This window comes from Babylonia areolata, chromosome 20 (genome assembly GCF_041734735.1).
Source record: "Babylonia areolata isolate BAREFJ2019XMU chromosome 20, ASM4173473v1, whole genome shotgun sequence".
NCBI lineage: Eukaryota > Metazoa > Mollusca > Gastropoda > Neogastropoda > Buccinidae > Babylonia > Babylonia areolata.
The window spans coordinates 43211379-43232423 of NC_134895.1; the positions used below are offsets into that span (position 1 = coordinate 43211379).

Sequence of the window (21045 nt, forward strand, 5' to 3'; positions counted from 1 at the left end):
AATAATAATCAATTAGCCCTCACACACACACACACACACAACCATTATCAATCATAACAATGTGAATAACAATCAATTAGTCCTCACACACACACACACACGCACACACACACACACACACACAAAACAATGTGAATATCAATCAATTAGCCCTCACACACACACAAACACACACAACCATAATCAATCATAACAATTTGAATAACAATCAATTAGCCCTGACACACACACACACACAACCATAATCAATCATAACAATGTGAATAACAATCAATTAGCCCTCACACACACACACACACACACATAGACACACATGACCATCATCAAAATGAAGAATCATAACAATGTGAATCATAATCAATTAGCCCTGACACATACACACATAACCATCATCAAAATGATCAATCATAACAATGTGAATAATAATCAATTAGCCCTGACACATACACACATGACCATCATCAAAATAATAAATCATAATAATGTGAATAACAATAAATTAGCCCTCACACACACATGCACACACACACACACACCATCATAATGATAAATCATAATAATCTGAATAACAATAAATCAGCCCTGACATTCACACGCACACATACCCACAACCATCATAATGATATAAATCATAATAATGTGAATAACAATAAATTAGCCCTGGCATACACACACACTCACAACCATCATAATGATGAATCCTAACAATGTGAATAATAGTAAATTAGCCCTGACACACACACAACCATCATCATCATCATGAATCATAATACTGTAGATTTATGGAGCGCCAATTCTCTAAGTAGGCTCTAGATGCTTTACAAAAACAGGTACATACACACACACACACTCTCTCTCTCTATCACTTAATGTGGATAGACATTAAATGAAATTGAACACACACACACACACACACTCTAACATCACTTAATGTGGACAGACATCAAATGAAACTGAACACACATACACACACACACACACACACACATACTCAGACAAAAGTGTGTAATGAGAATGGATGGAATGGCGCAGGTGTGTTCTACACAAGTTCAAAGGAGTATGTTTTCAAAACAACCCTGCGTCACACACTCTCACACCTACAGCAAAGCCTTGCACACTGCCGGTCACTTCATTCTGTGTTTGAGTGAATCAAGCAACTTGCTTTATATACATAGGGTGCATCAGAATTTCCACACTTGGGTTGTGTGTGTTCACAGCGCCACCAACCCACAAACACACACACGGGTAGAAAAGAGAAACAATCAAATGCCTGCACAGCAGACATCACACACACACACACACATACACACACACTCACACACACAACACAACTGGTTTGTTTATTTGATTTTTTTCATTATTCTACTCCAGGCATGAGTTAACTTGTATCAAGATTACTTGACCTATGGAGCAGGTGCTAGTATTCTAATACCAACACCCAATTCAAAGTTTGTTCATTCTTGCTTGGTACAGCTGGCATTCTAAACGGATTCCGGAAGCATGAAAATGAAGCTTTGTTGACAGATTAATTAAATCAACAATTTTCCATCACTTTTTTGCTGTTTCACTGAACCACCCTGTTTTTACTGCATTGGCCACATGTAGTACTGGTCCAGGGGAATTATAGCAGACATGTAGCTGCTGGGTAGAATGAGTTAACATCTTTTAATCTAAAATGGCCTCAAGGCCAGATGGCAACATCAGATTTTTGGGAGGGTCAGGCATCTGCTGCCCCTTTTTTTTTCAGCAGATGTGTCGTAGCATATATAGATCTGTCTGATGGGTGCAGTAGTCAAGTGGTTAAAATGTTGGACTCTCTATCTGAGAGTTCCAGGTTCGAATATCGGTGACAGCGCCTGGTGCATAAAGGGTGATGATTTTTCCTATCTCCCAGGTCAACATGCGTGCAGACCTGCTAGTGCCTGAACCCCATTCATGTGTATATGCAAGCAGAAGATTAAATGCGCACATTAAAGGTTGTAATCCATGTCAGTGTTCGGTGGGTTTTGGAAGCAAGAACATATCCAGCATGCATACCCCCGAAAGCGGAGTGTGCTTGCCTACATGGCGGGGTAAAAACGGTCATACACATAAAAGCCCAACTGTGTTCATACGAGTGAACGTAGGAGTTGCAGCCCACGAACGCAGAAGAAGAAGAAGAAGATCTGTCTGCATGCTCTGACACCTCCTTAAAACTGAAAAAGAACTGAAATGGAAACTCTGCACTGTCTTTCTTGCATCATGAAGCTTTAGGAATCTGGACTGCTGATTTTTCTGGGGGGTAGTTGTTACTCTCACCATTTATTTTGTCTTATAAATGTTTATACATAGTGACATTGATGCCAAGTCTTCAGACAACACCTCTTCTTTGATCACAAAACTGCTCTCCGTTATATTTAAATCCAAGACAGAAATCTCTACCTCCTATATATATTCTAGCTTCTTCTCTTACAACCCTTCTTGCCCGCTGAGTGAAATCTGCTACAAGATTTCTGACTGATGTCCCAAGGCCAGCAGGCATTAGAACAGAGAGGTGTGGTCAGCAAGCCTTCAGGTCTGGTGCTCTTTCTCTTTGGAAACTGATCCCTAAGAAAAAAAGAAAAATGTCTTCTCCGGCGAGAAGACTGATCCATACATAACACTTCTGCTTCTAAAAACTGAGGTCAAAACCAATGTAATGCAGGTAGTTAAAAAAAAACCAAAAAAAACACCTAACATTTAACAACAACCAACACTCTGTTCAGTTTCATCTTTAATGTTCCCAACAACCGACACTAAACATGACAAGAGAGGTCATCACCTTGACGATGGCCTTGCCAGCGCTCGGGGTCATGAGGTCGTCCACCATAAGAATGACGATCCCACGTTCATCCAACCCACGGCGTCCCGCTCGCCCACTCATCTGGATGTACTCTCCTGACGTCACCTGGAGCACATGCAGGTCATGGGTCAAACACGCACATCGTTCAGTGAGAACTGATGAAGATAATGGCACCGTTAACACACACTTGCAAAGGTAAACTCATCAACAGATCAAAGTGACATCCACATGAACAGACAGACAAGACAGAGACAGAGTGACAGAGAGAGAGACATGATAACAAGAATAGCAAAAACATCATGATAAAATAAGCCAACAGAAAAATAAACAATGTATCATCCAAACGAACAAAATACACAAATAAGGTAAGAACGACAATACTGAATACTTTACCAAGAGATATTCCACTGGCATGGGATTTCATGGGTGATTAGTGCTGGGCGACATGGGGATAAGAGGGAAATAGTGTTGCTTTGTTCATGTTGATCTCATTTCTACACTTCTCTCTTCATGTGACAAAATTTGAAATAAAAAGGATCATTAACCCTTTCACCACCACAGGCGACCTTAGTCGACCAGAAAGTGCACCACCATGGGTGCCTTTGGTCGACATCCAGGGGTCACGTTAAAAGGACTGTTTTTCACAATGTAACAAAGCTGGACAGCTGCAGCCGGCGGTGACAGAGTTGAGAAATAAACAAACAATAAAAGATAATTAAAAAAAATAAAAAATAAAAAAAAAGCTGTAGGTACATCTAGCTTACCCAGCGGAAATCCTTGCCATCAAATTTCCGGGAGCTGGTGAAGAGCACAGTGCGGGCCGGCATGTTGAGACCCATGGCAAAGGTCTCTGTGGCAAACAGCGCCTGAACACACACACACAAACACACACATTTGCTGATTCATTCAGTGACCTTTCTGTATTTCCTGGTCCTGACATAATGCTGGCACGCGTGTCAAAGCTGCCATTGCCATCTGAAGAAAACTTGGAATTGCTACACAGTTTTCATATTTTCATCATGCAGTGACATTTTCCTTCAATAATCTTGGTTTTCTAAAAACAAACACAGAAAAAAAATTGGACAGTAGGCATGTGTGATCAAGGCACATCAAGTTATTCACTGCCCACCCATAGGGGCTCCCACCTTGATGAGTCCTTCAGAGAGGATCTCTATACCCTTACCTGGATCAGCCCTTCAGAGAAAAAGGATCTGTATCTTTACTTTGACAAGTCCTTCAAAGAAAAGGATCTCTATACCCTTACCTGGATGAGCCCTTCAGAGAAAAAGGATCTGTATCTTTACCTTGATGAGTCCTTCAAAGAAAAGGATCTCTATACCCTTACCTGGATCAGCCCTTCAGAGAAAAAGGATCTGTATCTTTACCTTGATGAGTCCTTCAGAGAAAAGGATCTCTATACCCTTACCTGGATGAGCCCTTCAGAGAAAAAGGATCTGTATCTTTACCTTGATGAGTCCTTCAGAGAAAAGGATCTCTATACCCTTACCTGGATGAGCCCTTCAGAGAAAAAGGATCTGTATCTGTACCTTGACGAGTCCTTTAGAGAAGTGGATTTCCATCACTACCTATTGGAGTTTTTCAGACAAAAGGATCTCTACCCTTACCTTGATAAGCCCTTCAGAGAAAAGGATCTCTATCGTCTCCTTCAGCAGAGGGAGCAGGCCAGAGTGATGGATGCCGATTCCTTTCTTCAGCAGCGGTAGTAAGTTCTCCACCTGGAGACACACACACGCACATCTGTGCCAACATGTTTGTATGCGCATATTCACAAACACACACACACAAATACCTTTGTTTCCCTATATGTAAATACAGAGAGAGGCTGAGACACACAGAGAGTGATTAATAAATCCAAGTCCAAAATGTCTTCCTTTTTCAAGGCAGAGACAGAGAGAGTGAATAAAAGATTCAGGCCCAAATCTCTTCCATTTTCAAAATGAATGACTAACATGAGCAATAATGAAGGATTTTCAAATGAAGACACCCCCCCACACCCCACAACCCCTCCTCCTGCCCTGTCTGTCTTCCCTTGTACGTATACATGCATGCACACATGTGCACAGACACACACATCCACACAACTTCCCACACACTGACCTGAGGCAGTTGTTTGTCCTCGTCAGACAGGGAGTCGATGGCGTTGTTGAACACTTCCTCCACCAGTTTCTTCTCTTCCTCTGTAGGAAAATCAACACATCCATTTTAATTTTGATTTATGATGAATGTACGGTTGTATACACAAGTAGTGTGTGTGTGTGTGTGTGTGTGTGTGTGTGTGTGTGTGTGTGTGTGTGTGTGTGTGTGCACTGATGTGCATGCATGAGTGTGTATTTACCTTTAAGCCTGTTTACCTGTGTAGAAGCATAAAGTGCAGGTATCAAAGCAACACAAACCCTTGAACAGCTGTCCGCCTAGAGTGAGTTCAAGAAACTGAAGTGATCACGAATTACTTCTTACACACACACACACACACACCACAATATACATTCACTTACACACATGTACATCACAACACACACATACACCCTCACGACTAAGCACACTACAACTCATCCATCTACCTAACCAAATTACACACACACCGCAACACACCCACTCATACAAAAACAACTTGTACACTAAAACACACACACACACACACAAACGCATCCACCCACAAAACAATACACACATTAAAACTAACACACCCACACGCACCCATCCATCTACAAAACAACAAACACATTAAAACTAACACACCCACACACACACCCAAACCCATCCGCCCACAAAATGACACACACATTAGAATTAACACATCCACACACACAAACACCCATCCACCCACAAAACAAAATGAAACACAAGCACTAAAACCAACACACCCACACGCACACAACACCCACCCACCCACAAACATTTACATTCACTGACCCGAGTTGAAGTCGAGGCGGGACATCTGCATACCATAGGCCTCACACTCCTTACGACTGAAGCTGAAGGTGATGACCGGAGCAAAGTTCCTCTCCATGATCATCTTCACGATTTTGAAGATGCTGGATTCATGGGCTGCAACATGCGTTGTGAACATTAGCTACATCTGAACAGTCATCAGCGTTTTGTGTAGTTTTCTGGTCTGCGGAATGCTTGCGCATGCATGCACATGCATGCACACATACGTGTATGCGCATGCATTTGCGCACACTCACACTCACATTCATGCATGCGAACACACAACACATTAACACACCAACACACAATTGCATACCCACACACACACCAATAAACATATTTACAAACCAACACTTACAACACATGTAAACTCATGCACGCACACACACATATACACACACACACACACTAATACACATGCTTGTGTTCACAATCTCTCTCTCTCATGAAATTTACAAACTGAGAATAAACAAAGGCTCTGTTGAACATGCATACACATCACCCCCATCCTCCTCTCACACACACATACACAACACACACACAAAAAGAAAGAAAAAAGAACTGTATGAAACAAGTGCACTTGAAAAAAAAGAGTAAAAGTAAAGAATTATATATCTGTACCCAAAAAGAAAACTTTTCTTTTAATAATAATAAAAAATATAAAAAAATTTTAAACCATCAAAAGATGAATGAAACTCAAACTTCGGATGCATCCCACAACATTCTTCCAATGACACCACCCCCCTCAATGACAACACACCCTCAACAGACCACGACCCGACCTCTCACCTTTGGAGCCTCCCTTCCGGCCGCGCTGGTCTCCCTTCCCAGCGTCCCCGGCCTCGCGGAGCACCGACATGGCCGTGTTGAAGTTCTCCTCCCGGAAGTCTCCCTGCGACAGACACCTGATCCCATGCAAACAACTGTACTACCTCCTTCTGTTTTAATCAGCTAGCCTCCATATCTACTACAGTGTCTCCGCTGCTGCTTTCATGACTGGTTTGATGATGCTGGGTGTAGAGAGACACATACCCGCATTTATAAATATGTTCACATACATACAGAGAACTTTTCCCTCACAAACACACACACACACACCCAACCTACACACGTACACACACACACACCTCTGCACAAAGCCTTAACTCTCTCGAAAACATACACACACATAGTGCCTCCATACCTGATACATTTCATACATTGCAATTATCACACTGTATCTTCATACACAAAAATCCCCCCACCCCTAACACATACACAAATTCATTCCCACATCGTAAGCACAAAAACACCATACATACAAAAACACAACCTCCCTTACACACACACACACACACACACACACACACACACACACAACACATTCAAATAAAATATGCACCCCTTACACATCCACCCACCCCTACACAAAAACATAACCCTCCCCCCCCACACACACCCCAACAGACACACACACACACACTTTACCCTCCCCATACACACATCACCAACACACACAAACACACAGCCTCAACACATAAAACACACACCCCCCCTGGCCCCAAACACACACACACACAAACACCCCCACCCCCCACCCCCAACACACACAACCCCCTCCTTCCCCCACACTGCATGCACACCAACACCCACACACAAGCAAAAACAACCCACCCCCCACAAACACCCCACCCACCCACCCTGAACTCCTCACCCACCCCCTGAAATACACAACCCCCAACCCACACAGGGGTGCACACAACCTCTGCATACAGCCTTAACTCTCTCAAAGACACACACACACACATGCACACTGAGACACACACACACACACAGACACACACACTCACTCACACATGCCCCCCACCCCCCACCCTCCTCCCTTCAAACACACAGATCCAGAGCTCACGTTTTCATCCACCACCAGGTGCAGTCCATCCCCACCGGCAGGGAAGATGTAGTGCTGCAGTGGGATGGGGCGGTAGTCTGTGTACACCACGTGACACGGCTGCCACAACACACCAAAAACGTGTCACTCAAACACATGTCGTTCCGTCACCACACATCTTCCAGCTCTTTCCGTGATCAATGCAAACACACGAGACAGATGTCACAACACACACATACTCACACACACACACACACACATGGCAACAAGCGTTAAACACACCTTGTTCCATTACCACACATCTTCCAGCTCTTTTGGTGATTCTAACATGAGATAGATGTCGCAACACGTACACACACACACACATGGCAATAAGCATGAAACACACATTGTTCCATCACCACACATCTTCCAGCTCTTTTAGTGATTCTAACATGAGATAGATGTCGCAACACATACACACATACAACACACACACACACATGGCAATAAGCATGAAACACACATTGTTCAATTACCACACATTTCCAGCTCTTTTGGTGATTCTAACATGAGATAGATGTCACAACACGTACACACACACACACACACATGGCAACAACCATGAAACACACATTGTTCAATTATCACACCATCTTCCAGCTCTTTCAGCGATGCAAACAAGAGACAAGAAACAACACACACACGCACACACACACACACCATCCACCACCCCACCCCCTATCCCCAAAGATGCTGCCATACATACTGACCTGATGATGCAGGTGACAGACCCACTCAGCAAACTGTGTTGCATTGGGAATGGTGGCCGACAGAAAGACGTAGTGCACGTTGTCTGGCAGCAGAATGATGGTTTCTTCCCACACCACACCGCGCTCTGCACACACACACACACACACAACTGTACATACTGAATTCTCCCCCACCAGATAGTAGTTTGCAATGGACAGGAATGTCAGACCCCTGCTGGAGTCTGCACTAGTGGGTCACGGTTAAGTATATGTAATTAAAATTACGTTTCACTCCTTGTGTCAATACAAGAACCTATGGTGAACGTTCTTTCCTCTTTGCTGCTCCTCATTTCCGGAACAACTTTCCTCATCATATCTGTGCATCTGATTCTATCTCTGCCTTTCGCTCTTCTATTAAAAAAACCCTTCTATAAGCACTCTCAGCTTCCTCCTTCAACACCATCCATGTCAGCTCACTTTGGATGCATGACTAATGAGAGAGGGAGAGTGGGGGGGCAGAGGAGGAAGGGGTTTTGAGAAAGAGTGGTCATGAAAGATTCATGTAATATGTAACCTTTTCTTTCATATAAAGTACCCTGAGCTCTAAAGAGAAAGGGCACTGTATAAATGTACCTCAGTACTGCCAGTTACCTCCCCTGACCTATCACAGACATTTGTATGGGTAAGAAATAAAATGGCCAAAAAACCCCAGATGTTTAAATTTTATGAAATGAAAACTTCTCAACTGATCAGCAACATAACGAGTTAGCTGGGTACAAAATACAAAGCTTCCTCCCTTCTTTGACAATAGTTCTTCTGTTATCATCCAGTGAGATGATAAAAGTATCAATATTTTTGTTTGAAATTTGCACACTGATGACTTGTAAATGAATCCAGGAAATCACACAATAGTTTGAAATAGATTGAATTCAGAATATTACATAGCCCTGATAGGGCCCCTTTGTCTAACTCTGTCCTCAGCCTTGTGACTGAGAAGAAAGTGGGTTAGACACCATTGTTGACACGCACTGTCCACGTGAACCAGTCCTCATGAAAATAACTCTCCAGCTCGCGAGCACAGCAACACAACCTGCATCTACTGGTCGGAGAGTGGAAAGGTAAGTTATGATATTCCTAGCTGATAAAAACCATTATGCAAATTTGGTGCCACACCAAAAATTCAAAAGTGTGTACAGCCCCAATCAGGCTCCTTTGTCTGAAACAGTTGTAAACAATGGGGCCTCAGGCCCATCATCAGGAGTGAGTTAAAAAAAAACAAAAAAACATTTTACTAACAAACTATACCATGACCCACTGGTGCAGACTCCAGCATAGGTCTAAATCCTGTCCTGTGCAAATCTCTACTCTGCCCAAGAAGAGAAATCAAAAATAGGGTGCAGGCAGTTGTCTCTCTTAGCATATTAGCTCCCTTCTCTTTACGTCCGCTTTTTTTGACAGCGTTATTGTGTTCACATCTTGGTATACGGGTCACACAAATCTGCATGTATATGCATGCATTTTTATGCTTTTTAGTGCACACACACATACACATGCAACTACACATGAGCTGCATTTGTTCACATGTGCATGCACACAAAAACAAACACTCTCATTCCTATGCTCGTGGAACAAGCATGGAAAAACACTACATATTAAAGCATGAATAGATGCAGATGCAGATGCACACACACACACACACACACACACACACACACAAAGGGTGGCGATGCACTGAGGCACATTTTCCCTGAGGAGAGCAGCCCTAATTTCACACAGTGAAATATGTTGTGACAAAAAAGTATTACAACACAAGCCCAACGACACAAGAAAAAACACCACACCAGCATACACACTCACGCTAACACCAGCAGCACACACATGTACACCAACACACATCCAAACACAACGACACACAGACAACCTCTTAGCCGTTCACCTTTGTCTCTCATGTAATGGATCTCATCAAATATCACCCAAGCCACCTCACGCATGATCTCTGATCCTCGGTACAGCATACTTCGCAGAATCTGCACACATACAGCGTCCCCATTTACCTCTACATGAATAGATAACTGCTTTCATTTTGTGTGTGTGTGTGTGTGTATGTACATTATATATATAAATATATATATACATATATATGTATGTATGTATATCAAGCACCAAGCACTGATAATGCTTTAAGACCACTGCCTCTAAAATATATGTACTGTTATCAACATGTACACTGCATCAAAAACAAAACGAAAAAAAAAAAAAAAGGCATAAGAGCCTGTGCAATAAATATGCAACCAGCAACACATTCACTTCATGGAATTCTAGTTTCAGCAGCATATGTTTCAGTAATACAAGCTTTCCCTTCATGGCATGAGAAAATCTCAAGACTCAAAGAACAAGAAAGGCAAGGCCTTCAAGACTCACTTGTGATACACACTGAAAAAAAAAAAAAAACTCATAAAAATTAGTTTGTTGAATGTGTTCTCTATTCATTATTAAAATCATATAAAACTTCGTGTTAAAAAAAAAAAAAAAAAGGCATCAAAGCAGATTTGAACCACGGATGTTCAGGTCGAGAACGAGTGGTTTTATGCACTGCGCTAACGCGGCATTCAACGATGACGATCAAAAATTATCATTTGAGCATGTTCTTTTAGTGGAATAAATCAAGAACTGTAATCGAAGTGAAAACACCGTTTAAATCATGTTATTTTGGTATATCTCGGGCATTTAAGAATTTCTTTCAAGTCTGAGGTAAGTCAGAGGTAAAGGAGACATTCCCATCACCTGAAACACACTGCAATACGTGTCCGATATTTATAGATCTGCAGAAATCTGTGTTTGATAAGCATTGAAACTACGACACTGTCCATTCAATTTCTTTTTTCTTTTCATTTTAGTTAATTTAGTATCCACTTTAAAACATTCATATGTAGTAAGCACGTTGATGATTGTTTAAGAAATTCTTTTAATTCAGGGTAAAAGAGACCTTGCCATCACGTCAGGCTTTGGAACACGCTGTCAAGATCTGCAAAAACCAGTGTTGACAAGGCTGACCTTTATGAAACGGTCGATTAAAATTTTCTTTTATGTTCATTCTAGTTAATTCAGTGTCCACTTTAGAATATTCATATGCAGTAAACACATCAATAATGTAGTTAATGTCAATGTACGTGTTCTGTCCAGAATTTGTATTTCTTTGCTTTTAATTGTGAACAAGAAAAACGAGGTCATGGTGCCTTCTCACAAGACGTTCAGGCAGCTGCAAAGGGGTAACAGCATTTTCGGAATCCAGAACTAGCATCAACGAAATAAACCGTTAATCATTCGGACAACGTACAACCTATTATTGGTATGACTGCAAAGATTTTTTTTCTACTATGTTTAAGCCAAATTTGGTGCTGGCAGACATTGTATTTCCAGAGAAAATGGTTATGTTAAAGTTTACCACGGATACACATACACACACACACACACACAGACAACCGAACGCTGGGTTATAACATTGACTCACTTTGTTTACACAAGTGAGTACAAAAAAATCATTAACTGAAAAAAAGAAAAAGATCTAAACTGATTAAAAGAAATGCTCTCCTGATCGGTGCCATAAAAGAAATTGGGTGTTGTCACTCCGACTGCCAAAAGATCTGTGTCGAAAAGAAAAAGAAAAACAGAAACAAGAGAGGCAAGGCCTTCAAGACTCACTTGTGATACACTTTTTTAAAAAATCCAAGCTTTTTATGTATTGAGTATAATTTCAAAATGTAATGTTTAAGATGAGAAAGATCAGTTTAAAGCAAATTAACTCCCCTAGCATTACAGAGTAATTTCCCTTTTTTACTATCTGCACCAAAACGTTTGCAAAATAAATAAAACAGATGACTGGAAAGAACTGAATTTTTCCTATTTTTATGCCAAATTTGGTGTCAACTGACAAAGTAGTTGCTGAGAAAATGTCAATGTTAAAGTTTACCATGGACACACAGACACACACACAGACAACCGAACACCGGGTTAAAACAGACTCACTTTGTTTACACAAGCGAGTCAAAAAAGCTTAACATTCATCATCTTCATTGGAACTTATTCTTTTTCTACTCCTTCCAGCAAGAGGTTTATCCTACACACCACACATGTGACAGGAAATGAAGACAAAGTCATTAGAGATGTATTTGTCTTGTCACTGTTTCCCACACACGTGACCAAACAAAATTCCATATCTTTTCCACATCAGACTGAACATTTTCCATTACAAACACAAAGCAACCAAACTGAATAAAAAAAATTTTAAAAAATCTGCTGCACTGCTGACAAAAGAGATCAGTGGATATCCTGGTACTGATCTTCAATTTTAACCTTTTGTTTTTGTTGCTGTTGTTTTTTTTTGTTTTGTTTTTTTGTTGTTGTTTTTTAACACATCAGACTCTTTGTTGACTGGTATCAGTCAAACTCAAAGGCTTTTTTTTTTTCTTTTCTTTTTTCTTTTTTAATTCCAAAGCTTTTCCAGACCCTGAAGAGAAAAACATTCCACCATGGAAATAGTTCTCTCATTTTTTCAAAGACCTTTCTACATACTTACATGACTCTGAACTGCAATTCAGAGAATACAGAATACTTCATCATCTCAAGAAGAGATATTCTCATGTGGTGTATGCTGTACAAACAATGCACGAGAATCACAATGATTCACAACAAAGAAAAGCACTCACCTACAGAAATTAACTTATTTCAAGCATTCACTTTGCTGCTGTAATTTAATATTGACAAACAGAATCAGTGCTATGTTTGATGGGTGTTTTTTTTTCTTTATGTCCCTAAGTTTTATGTCAGTCTCAAATCAATGTCTATAAGTCACTCAAAAGAAGCTGAACAAAAAGTAAAACTTGTGCAGCAATGTGAAGAAAAAAAAGAGAGAAAAAACTCTGAGTGTGCCTAAAATCTGATTGGATGACACAGGAAACAAATGATGAGTGCCTAATGGCAGCAGCTATCAGTTGGCTCTACCCAGGTAGGCAGCCTGTTGTGCAAATGACCCCAATTCTGTAAAACACTTGAGTTTGGTCTCCAACTGAGGACAGGCATTATATAAGTATCCGTATCAAATCAAATCAAAGACAAGCCCGCAGAGATGCCAACCCATGTTAAGTGTTTGTAGGAACAATCAGGAAATTTGGTAGGACATTTTGAATTAGGTAGGAATACTCGGACTCTGAGCCACATCACCAAACGGGCACAGACGCTGTTTGACCAAGACGCAACTTGATTAAGCCATGTTCTCTCTTGTTCAGGCAAATGATTAAGCTAATCAGTCAACTCACACTGTTTCAATGTAAACACGCACATGATTAAACTGAGCAACATCAGGTGAGACCAAGGTTAGTAGTGACTGCCCTGGCCTCGTGATCAATAGGTCTAGAGTGTCTGGGTAATGTTACGACAGGAAAGCATGTGACCCTGCTATGTAGTCGAAAATGAACTCATAACAATTCTGACATTGGCGTAATGCGTAGTTTCGGAACACTGCGCTCGAGCGTAACAAAATTCGGCGAAATCGTAACAGCTAACATCTCTGTAATTATCCATATCAAATCAATTCAAAGAAAAGACAAGCACAGCACCCACCTCTGTGGTCATGACGAGACAGCTGGCGGTGGGGTTGATGGTGACGTCCCCTGTCATGAGGCCCACGTCCTGGAACTCCTCATACAGCTCCCGGTACTTCTGGTTACTCAGCGCCTTGATGGGCGACGTGTAGATCACACGCTGCTTGTCTCGCAGGGACATTGCAATGGCGTACCTGAGAACAAATAAGTGGCACATACCTGAGACAAAGTAGAAACAACATGCCTGAGACATACCAGTGGCATACCTGAGACAATGTAATGATATGCCTGAGACAATTTCAATGACATATCTGAAACATAGCATTTGTATGTGCTTAGATGCTCACACATCCTCGGTAGGGAGCTAATGGCATTTACAATAATAATAGTAAAAACAGTAATGGATACTTACATGGCATTCTATCTGGAAAACTGCTCTAGGTGCTTCACAAAACATGTGATATTGTACGTAACTTATTTAAGTTATTACATCAATGTTACATACACACACCAAATGTAACCTCTTAAAACAATACGCAAACATAATAAACACAATGCATACATACATCATGTTCACATACAAGCATATGTTTAAACATACATACCTGCCCTCCTCTTCACACACACTCACACAAGCACAAATTGTACGCAAACTTAAATACAATGCATACATACATCATGTACACAAACAAGCAAATGTTAAAACATACACATATAACCATCCCCCCTCCACACACACTCACACACACACATTAACACACACACCCACACACAATACATACACACACTCACACACCCACACACCATACATACATACAATACACACACGCACGCACGCACTTACACACACACCCACACACAACACCTACACAGCCACCACAGTCTTGCCGGCGGAGGTGTGGGCAGACACCAGCACGGACTGGTTGTTCTCCAGACATAGGATGGCCTCCTTCTGGAAGGGGTCCAGGACGAAGGGGTACTCCTTGGCCGGCTCACTGCTCGACTGCTTCAGCGGCACAAACTCATGGTCTGGGGGCACCGCCACCTGTAAGGTTGTATTGTATTGTACTGTACTGTATGGTATAGTATTGTACTGTATTGTGTTGTGCTGCGTTGAGCTGTATTGAGTTGTATTCTGTTGTATTGTGTTGTGTTGTGCTGTGTTGTATCACTATTTTTTTTTGTCACAAGACTTCTCTGTGTGAAATTCAGGCTGTTCTCCCCAGGGACAGCGCATCACTACACTGAGAATGCCACCCATTAAAAAAAAAAAAAAAAAATTCTGCACAATAGCAGAGTGGTTAAACTTAAAGTGTTGGCCTTTCAATCTGAAGGTCCCAGGTTCGAATCTCAGTAACAGCGCCTGGTGAGTAAAGGGTGGAGATTTTTCAAATCTCCCTGGTCAACATACGTGCAGACCTGCTTATGCCTGAACACCCTTCATGTGTATACACAAGCAGAAGATAAAATACACATGTTAAAGATACTGTAAGCCATGTCAGCGTTCGGTGGGTTATGGAAACAAGAATATACCCAGCATGCACACCCCCGAAAAAAGAGTATGGTTGCCTCCATAGCGGGGAAAAAAACGGTCATACACATAAAAGCCCACTCGTGTATATGAGTGAACGTGAGAGTAGCAAGCCATGAAAGACAAAGAAGTATTGTATTCTACTGTATTGTATTCTATCACTCTTTTACTTTTTGCTGTCACAACAGATTTCTCTGCATGAAATTTCGGCTGCTCTCACCAGGGAAAACATGTCGCTACACAGAGCTCCAACCCTTTTTCTGTGTGTGTTTTTTTCTGCCTGCAGTGTTTTGTTTTCTTATCAAAGTAGATTTTACAACAGAATTTAGCCAGAGACAACCCTTTTGGTGCCATGGGTTATTCATCATGCGCATATGTGCATGCTGCACAAGGGACCTTGGTTTATTGTCTCATCCGAATGACTAGCGACCAGACCACCACTCAAGGTCCAGTGGAGGGGAGGGGGACAGGGGGCGGGGGGGGATACTGGTGGTGATTATGGGATTTGAACCAGTGCCCTAAGATTCTCTAGCTTCATGGGTGGACGCGTTTACTCCAGGCTAACATTCAATTCATTTGGTTTAAACAAATCTTTATTCAAAAAAACACATCATTTGCGATGTACATGATTAGCTCAGGGTGTTCGGATTTGGTTTTTGGGGTGTTGTGGTCCAGTTAGGGGTACTGTGACGTTTGCTGCCATGTGGTGTGATGTGAGATTGCATCATCTGGGTGTTGTGATGTTTGGTATGTATGAATTAAAACTTATTTTCATTTGGTTTTGTTTGATGGCTGGTAATGTTACACAAATGCACTTATGCAGTAAATTGTTTCCAGTTGCAAATGATTGAGTCAATGCTTCTATCTTTGAGTGGCCATGGAAATGAATATACTTAAACGTATGTCAGTAAATATAAACATGTTGTATTGTACTGTATTGTATTGTATTGTATTGTGCTGCTTTGTGTTGTGTTGCATTGTACTAATGCATAATTCTGTGCTGTTTTATAATGTATTGTATAATTTGTACGGTATGACATTTTGTAGCAAAAGATTTAACTGTGTGAAATTTGGACCGCTCTCCCAAGGGAGAATGCATCCCTAAAGTGCAGCACCACAAATATTCTTTCTTTTTCTTTTTTTTTTTGGTCTGCAAATCTATTATATCTAATACAGTATTATTCATTATTTATATTTGTTCATAACAGTGTCTGAAAAAGTTGACGGTTGCCTGAAAGGGTATCAAAAACACCAGCTTTCTTTCTTTGTGGTGCTTCTATTCTACTTTTTCTGACATGTATCACACGGTTTTAATTCAAATGGTTACCATCCACAAATACCTGCTTACACTATATGAAGTCATAGCAAAACACACATCAAACTGTCACACATCTTTCATCCACAAAAACTCATAATCTTATGCTTTTCACAAAAAGATTTGAAAAGAAAAAAAAAAGAATGATTTTTTTGGACTGAAGACACAGATGAACAAAAACACTTTTTTTTCAAAATAGTAACAAATAAAGTGACGATGAAAGTCACTGACCTCATGTTGACAGGCCTCCACAGTCTCCACCTTGTGTACCTGTATTCTGGGCATCACCTCCACACTGCCCACCCCAGCACAAGCCACAACATTGCATTGTCATCCATTACCATCACTGTTACAAAACACTGCACTGTCATTTATCCTCATCTCCGTCACACAATACTGCGCTGTCATCTATCATCATCACCACCACAACACAACACTGCATTGTCATCTATATCATCACTGTTACAAAACACTGATTTGTCATCTATAATCATCACCGTGACACAATACTGCATCGTCATCTGTCGTCATCACCGTCACACAACACTGCACTGTCATCTATCATCATCATCAGTCAGTGTACATAACAGATTAACACAGCACTGTCACCTATTATCATCACCATCAGACAACACAACACTGCATTTTCATCTGTCAGTATCACCAACACACAACACTGCATCGTCATCTATTGTCATTATCACCATCACACAACACAACACGGCATTGTCATCCATTGTCATCATCACCAACACACAACACGGCATCGTCATCTATTGTCATTATCACCATCACACAACACAACACGGCATTGTCATCCATTGTCATCATCATCCATCGTCTGTAAGTCAGTCGCATCATGTGAACACAACATGACGCTGCATTTTCATCTGATCTATTAAAGTATCATCACCAATCATCAGTCAGTCAGTAACTTCATAGGAACAAAACACAACTTTAGATAATTTCTGTCTGTCATCATTTAAAAAGAAAAAGTTTTCATGCACACATTTCAAATGCTACAAAGCAGTCAAACGCTTGACCAACCGAATAAAATCAACTGTTCTTACTTCCACATGAAAATCTCTTTTTTTTTCTTTTTTTTTTTTTACTTACCATACGATACATTACATTTCTCAACTGGCTGTTTACTTCAATATGATTTAAGAGAATCCTTTAAGGAGAATGCTGAAGATCAAAGGTCCCATAGCTTTTTAGGACCATCAAAACAGTGAATTCATATCCACTGTGTCTAGCCTCTAGGGCTTAGCACAGGAAGGTGGGGCCCAATCTTCTCCTTCCGCCATTTTAACCAATCCCAACCGAGGAACAAAAGGCCTTTCCCATCAATATAACATCATGCCAAAACTGGACTCGAACCCTGATCACTGGTGAACATCGGATCACTTGTCCAAAGCATAATTCTGTGACAACGCCTTCCTAACACAGTAACAGAGAAAACATATTTTATTTTGTTCAGTTACAAGTTACCTGGCATCATCACCACGCTGTTTCTTCAGTGGACCTTCATTTCCTTCAATCTCTGCTGGCCTTTTGCTGGAGATCTTCTTGAACAAGTCATCCACCCTGTACATATACACACACAATTTATTTAGATACTTACATTGTTCCTATGCTCAGTGATAGTCTGCTCAGTGATAGTCAGAGACTAAGTTCTTAAGTGTTTAACAAACACATTTGAACAACAGGCTGCCTACCTGCAAAGAGCCAACTGACAGCTTTGCCTTTAGGCACATAATTTTGTTTCCCATGTCATTCAGTCACCAGATCAGGCTTCAGTCACACACACACATTCATTTTACTACAAAATTTGCCAGCGACAATTCTCTTATTGCCATGGGTTTGTGGAGTGAATGTCATGCCTTGTGAACAACTGTGGATATTGCCCAAATCTTTGGTCAGTCTGAGTGAATCTGACTTCACTTTATTTTCAGATTAAATTTTAAAGTCTGAAAAATCTATGCAAGCAAAGTAATCTGGGGATCTGATGGTTTATTAACTTTAATATTCATGTAATTTTATCGTTATAGGGTGCATGTCTACAGTAAAGGCAACATGACGATGCGTTTAACACAATTTTACGTGATCAGCAGCAGAACATTTTCCGCGAGTTTCGCTTTGACTGGGCTGTATAAAAGCGGTGACAAAGAAATCATGTCAAAAATCAACCCTGTGGTCTATTACTAAATCTTCTGCATGTCTTAACCCTAGACAATACAGGTGATCAATATTGTAATCAAAAGTGCGCATGAAATACAAAATGCTGTCTTGTGTTTGACAAAGCTTCAGGAGTCCTGCGGGGTGTTTTTTAACTGGAGAGAAGAGTGGACGATGCTTCGTACTAGAGATTAACATATTTTTTCACCCGTAAAGAAATTCTACTGTGCAATCAATGATAATACAACTGTTTACCTCTTTGAATCTTCCTGTGTATTGTCATCCTTAGTAGTTTCTCTGATTGGTTTCGAAGTGGAATTTCCCTCGAAAACATCAAAAAGCTCGTCGCCAAACGCGTCAGCCATCTTTGACATGTGCGGATGTCGGAGCTTGGTGCAGACTCGCACCGAAAGATGAACTCTGCCTATACACACAGCAGAATGCGCTTGCGGTTCGCGGTCTATTGTGGCATCAGTCAAGACAAAGAGCTTCACTTCAAAGTGAATTCTGTCTTCAGGAAAGGACGATGCTGCACGGATGCTGTCTTCGTCCTCCTACAACTCTGTGAGAGAGCATGCGAGTACCAAAAGCAGCTCCAACTTGTCTTCATTGACCAAGAAAAAGTCTTTAACAAACGAGCTGGTCAACACTGATTGGAACTTAAAGACAAACTCGTGGGAGGTGTTGGAACGGTATGGCGTGAAGGGGCAACTCTTTGACAACATCGGGGCAGCTGACCTCCATCAACAGCCAAAGTGTGGTACAGACCCCAAGCCGACTTTACAACTGGTTCCAAGTGAAATCCAGGGTGAGATAGGCTTGTGTACAGGCTGTCACCATTACTGTTTATCGTACTTGTGGACAAAATCACCAAAGACGCCAACCCAGACCCAGAGACAATAAACGAACTGCTGTTGGCAGACGACCAAAGCATCCTAAATGAAAACAAAGAACTACTACAAAGACATGCAAAGACAGCTGTTCAAGCACCTGTGAACACTATGGTACTATGAGATCAGCATAGCTGAGACACTGAGACAGTCAATGATGTCAGTAGGGCGTACGCTGGAAAGGCTGGATATCAACATCAGTGGACAGCAGCTCAAACAAACCACACAGCCGGAGTTCAAATACCTAAGGAGCATCTTTGATGAGGATGGGGAGCTGGACAGAGAAATAGAGACTCCCTATTATATAGTAGAGTCCAGAAGGCAAACTTTGTCAGCTACCAGCTTGATGTGACCCCAGTCACGAAGCACTGAACCAAGCAAACCAATGGAAACCAAAGCCAAAATGATCAATGGTTCCCTCCCTAACTTCAGTGCCAGACCAGTACTCTGAACAAAGCCCTGGAACGCAAACTCACAATTTGTGAGATAACAAGTCTCCATCGAGCAGTGACAAATCCAGAAGGGACCGCGTCAGAAACGTTGCCATCAAAAAGATGATAGGTGCTATATATCAGTATCTGAGTGTACCATGCAACGTTTAAAGTGGTTTTGTCACCTAGTAAGAATGCCACTTAACCAGCCAGCCCTGCAACAACAACAACCGGAGTGCTCAGGTGTCGGAGCCAGAGGAAGACCACACCAGCAGTGTAGTGGATTGATGGAGTTTTCGTGCATGACATAACTGGATCTGAAATAAGAAAGAAATCGAGTCTAGCTTGTTGAAACGGGTTACTTCTCAGTGTGTACCTTTGACAACCAGGATTCAAATCTTGCCATGTGTCATTAAATTCTAATTCAAGAATATGTTCTTAAGTACTTCTCTACCTTTAGGATTATTAAACTAAAACTTGATAAATTAATTGCCCCAGCCTCTCGATGTCACTTTGATGGCAAAGGTTCCACACTTTTGCTCCATATTCTATGACTGAGCTCACATGAATGATATATAGTAAGGCGTAACAGACGTGTGTAGTGTGGAAAGCAGAAAGCTTACTGTTGTTACTTGTGTTTTCAACACATTCCTATATGTCAACGATTTGTGGATGATACTTGCAAAGCAAGAGAAGAAACTCGGCAGTTTCCTTACACTGTCCTCACCA

The 21045-nt window shown here is 41.2% G+C and overlaps 1 protein-coding gene across 1 annotated transcript in view; it reads right to left on the minus strand.

Moving 5' to 3' along the window:
• The window catches only part of LOC143295521 (exosome RNA helicase MTR4-like), a 41244-nt gene extending 21868 nt beyond the window's left edge, over positions 1-19376 (minus strand). Inside the window, exons 1-14 of the mRNA XM_076607251.1 lie at positions 19251-19376; positions 18309-18404; positions 17049-17112; positions 14841-15016; positions 13991-14165; positions 10308-10398; positions 8393-8517; positions 7662-7760; positions 6563-6665; positions 5756-5890; positions 4940-5019; positions 4447-4557; positions 3586-3687; positions 2801-2926 (exon numbers count right to left, since the gene is read on the minus strand). Of these exons, the coding sequence (XP_076463366.1) occupies positions 2801-2926; positions 3586-3687; positions 4447-4557; positions 4940-5019; positions 5756-5890; positions 6563-6665; positions 7662-7760; positions 8393-8517; positions 10308-10398; positions 13991-14165; positions 14841-15016; positions 17049-17112; positions 18309-18404; positions 19251-19369 (1602 nt within the window). The 5' untranslated portion in view covers positions 19370-19376. The remainder of the gene's footprint in view (positions 1-2800; positions 2927-3585; positions 3688-4446; positions 4558-4939; positions 5020-5755; positions 5891-6562; positions 6666-7661; positions 7761-8392; positions 8518-10307; positions 10399-13990; positions 14166-14840; positions 15017-17048; positions 17113-18308; positions 18405-19250) is intronic.
• Between the last annotated feature and the right edge of the window lie 1669 nt (positions 19377-21045).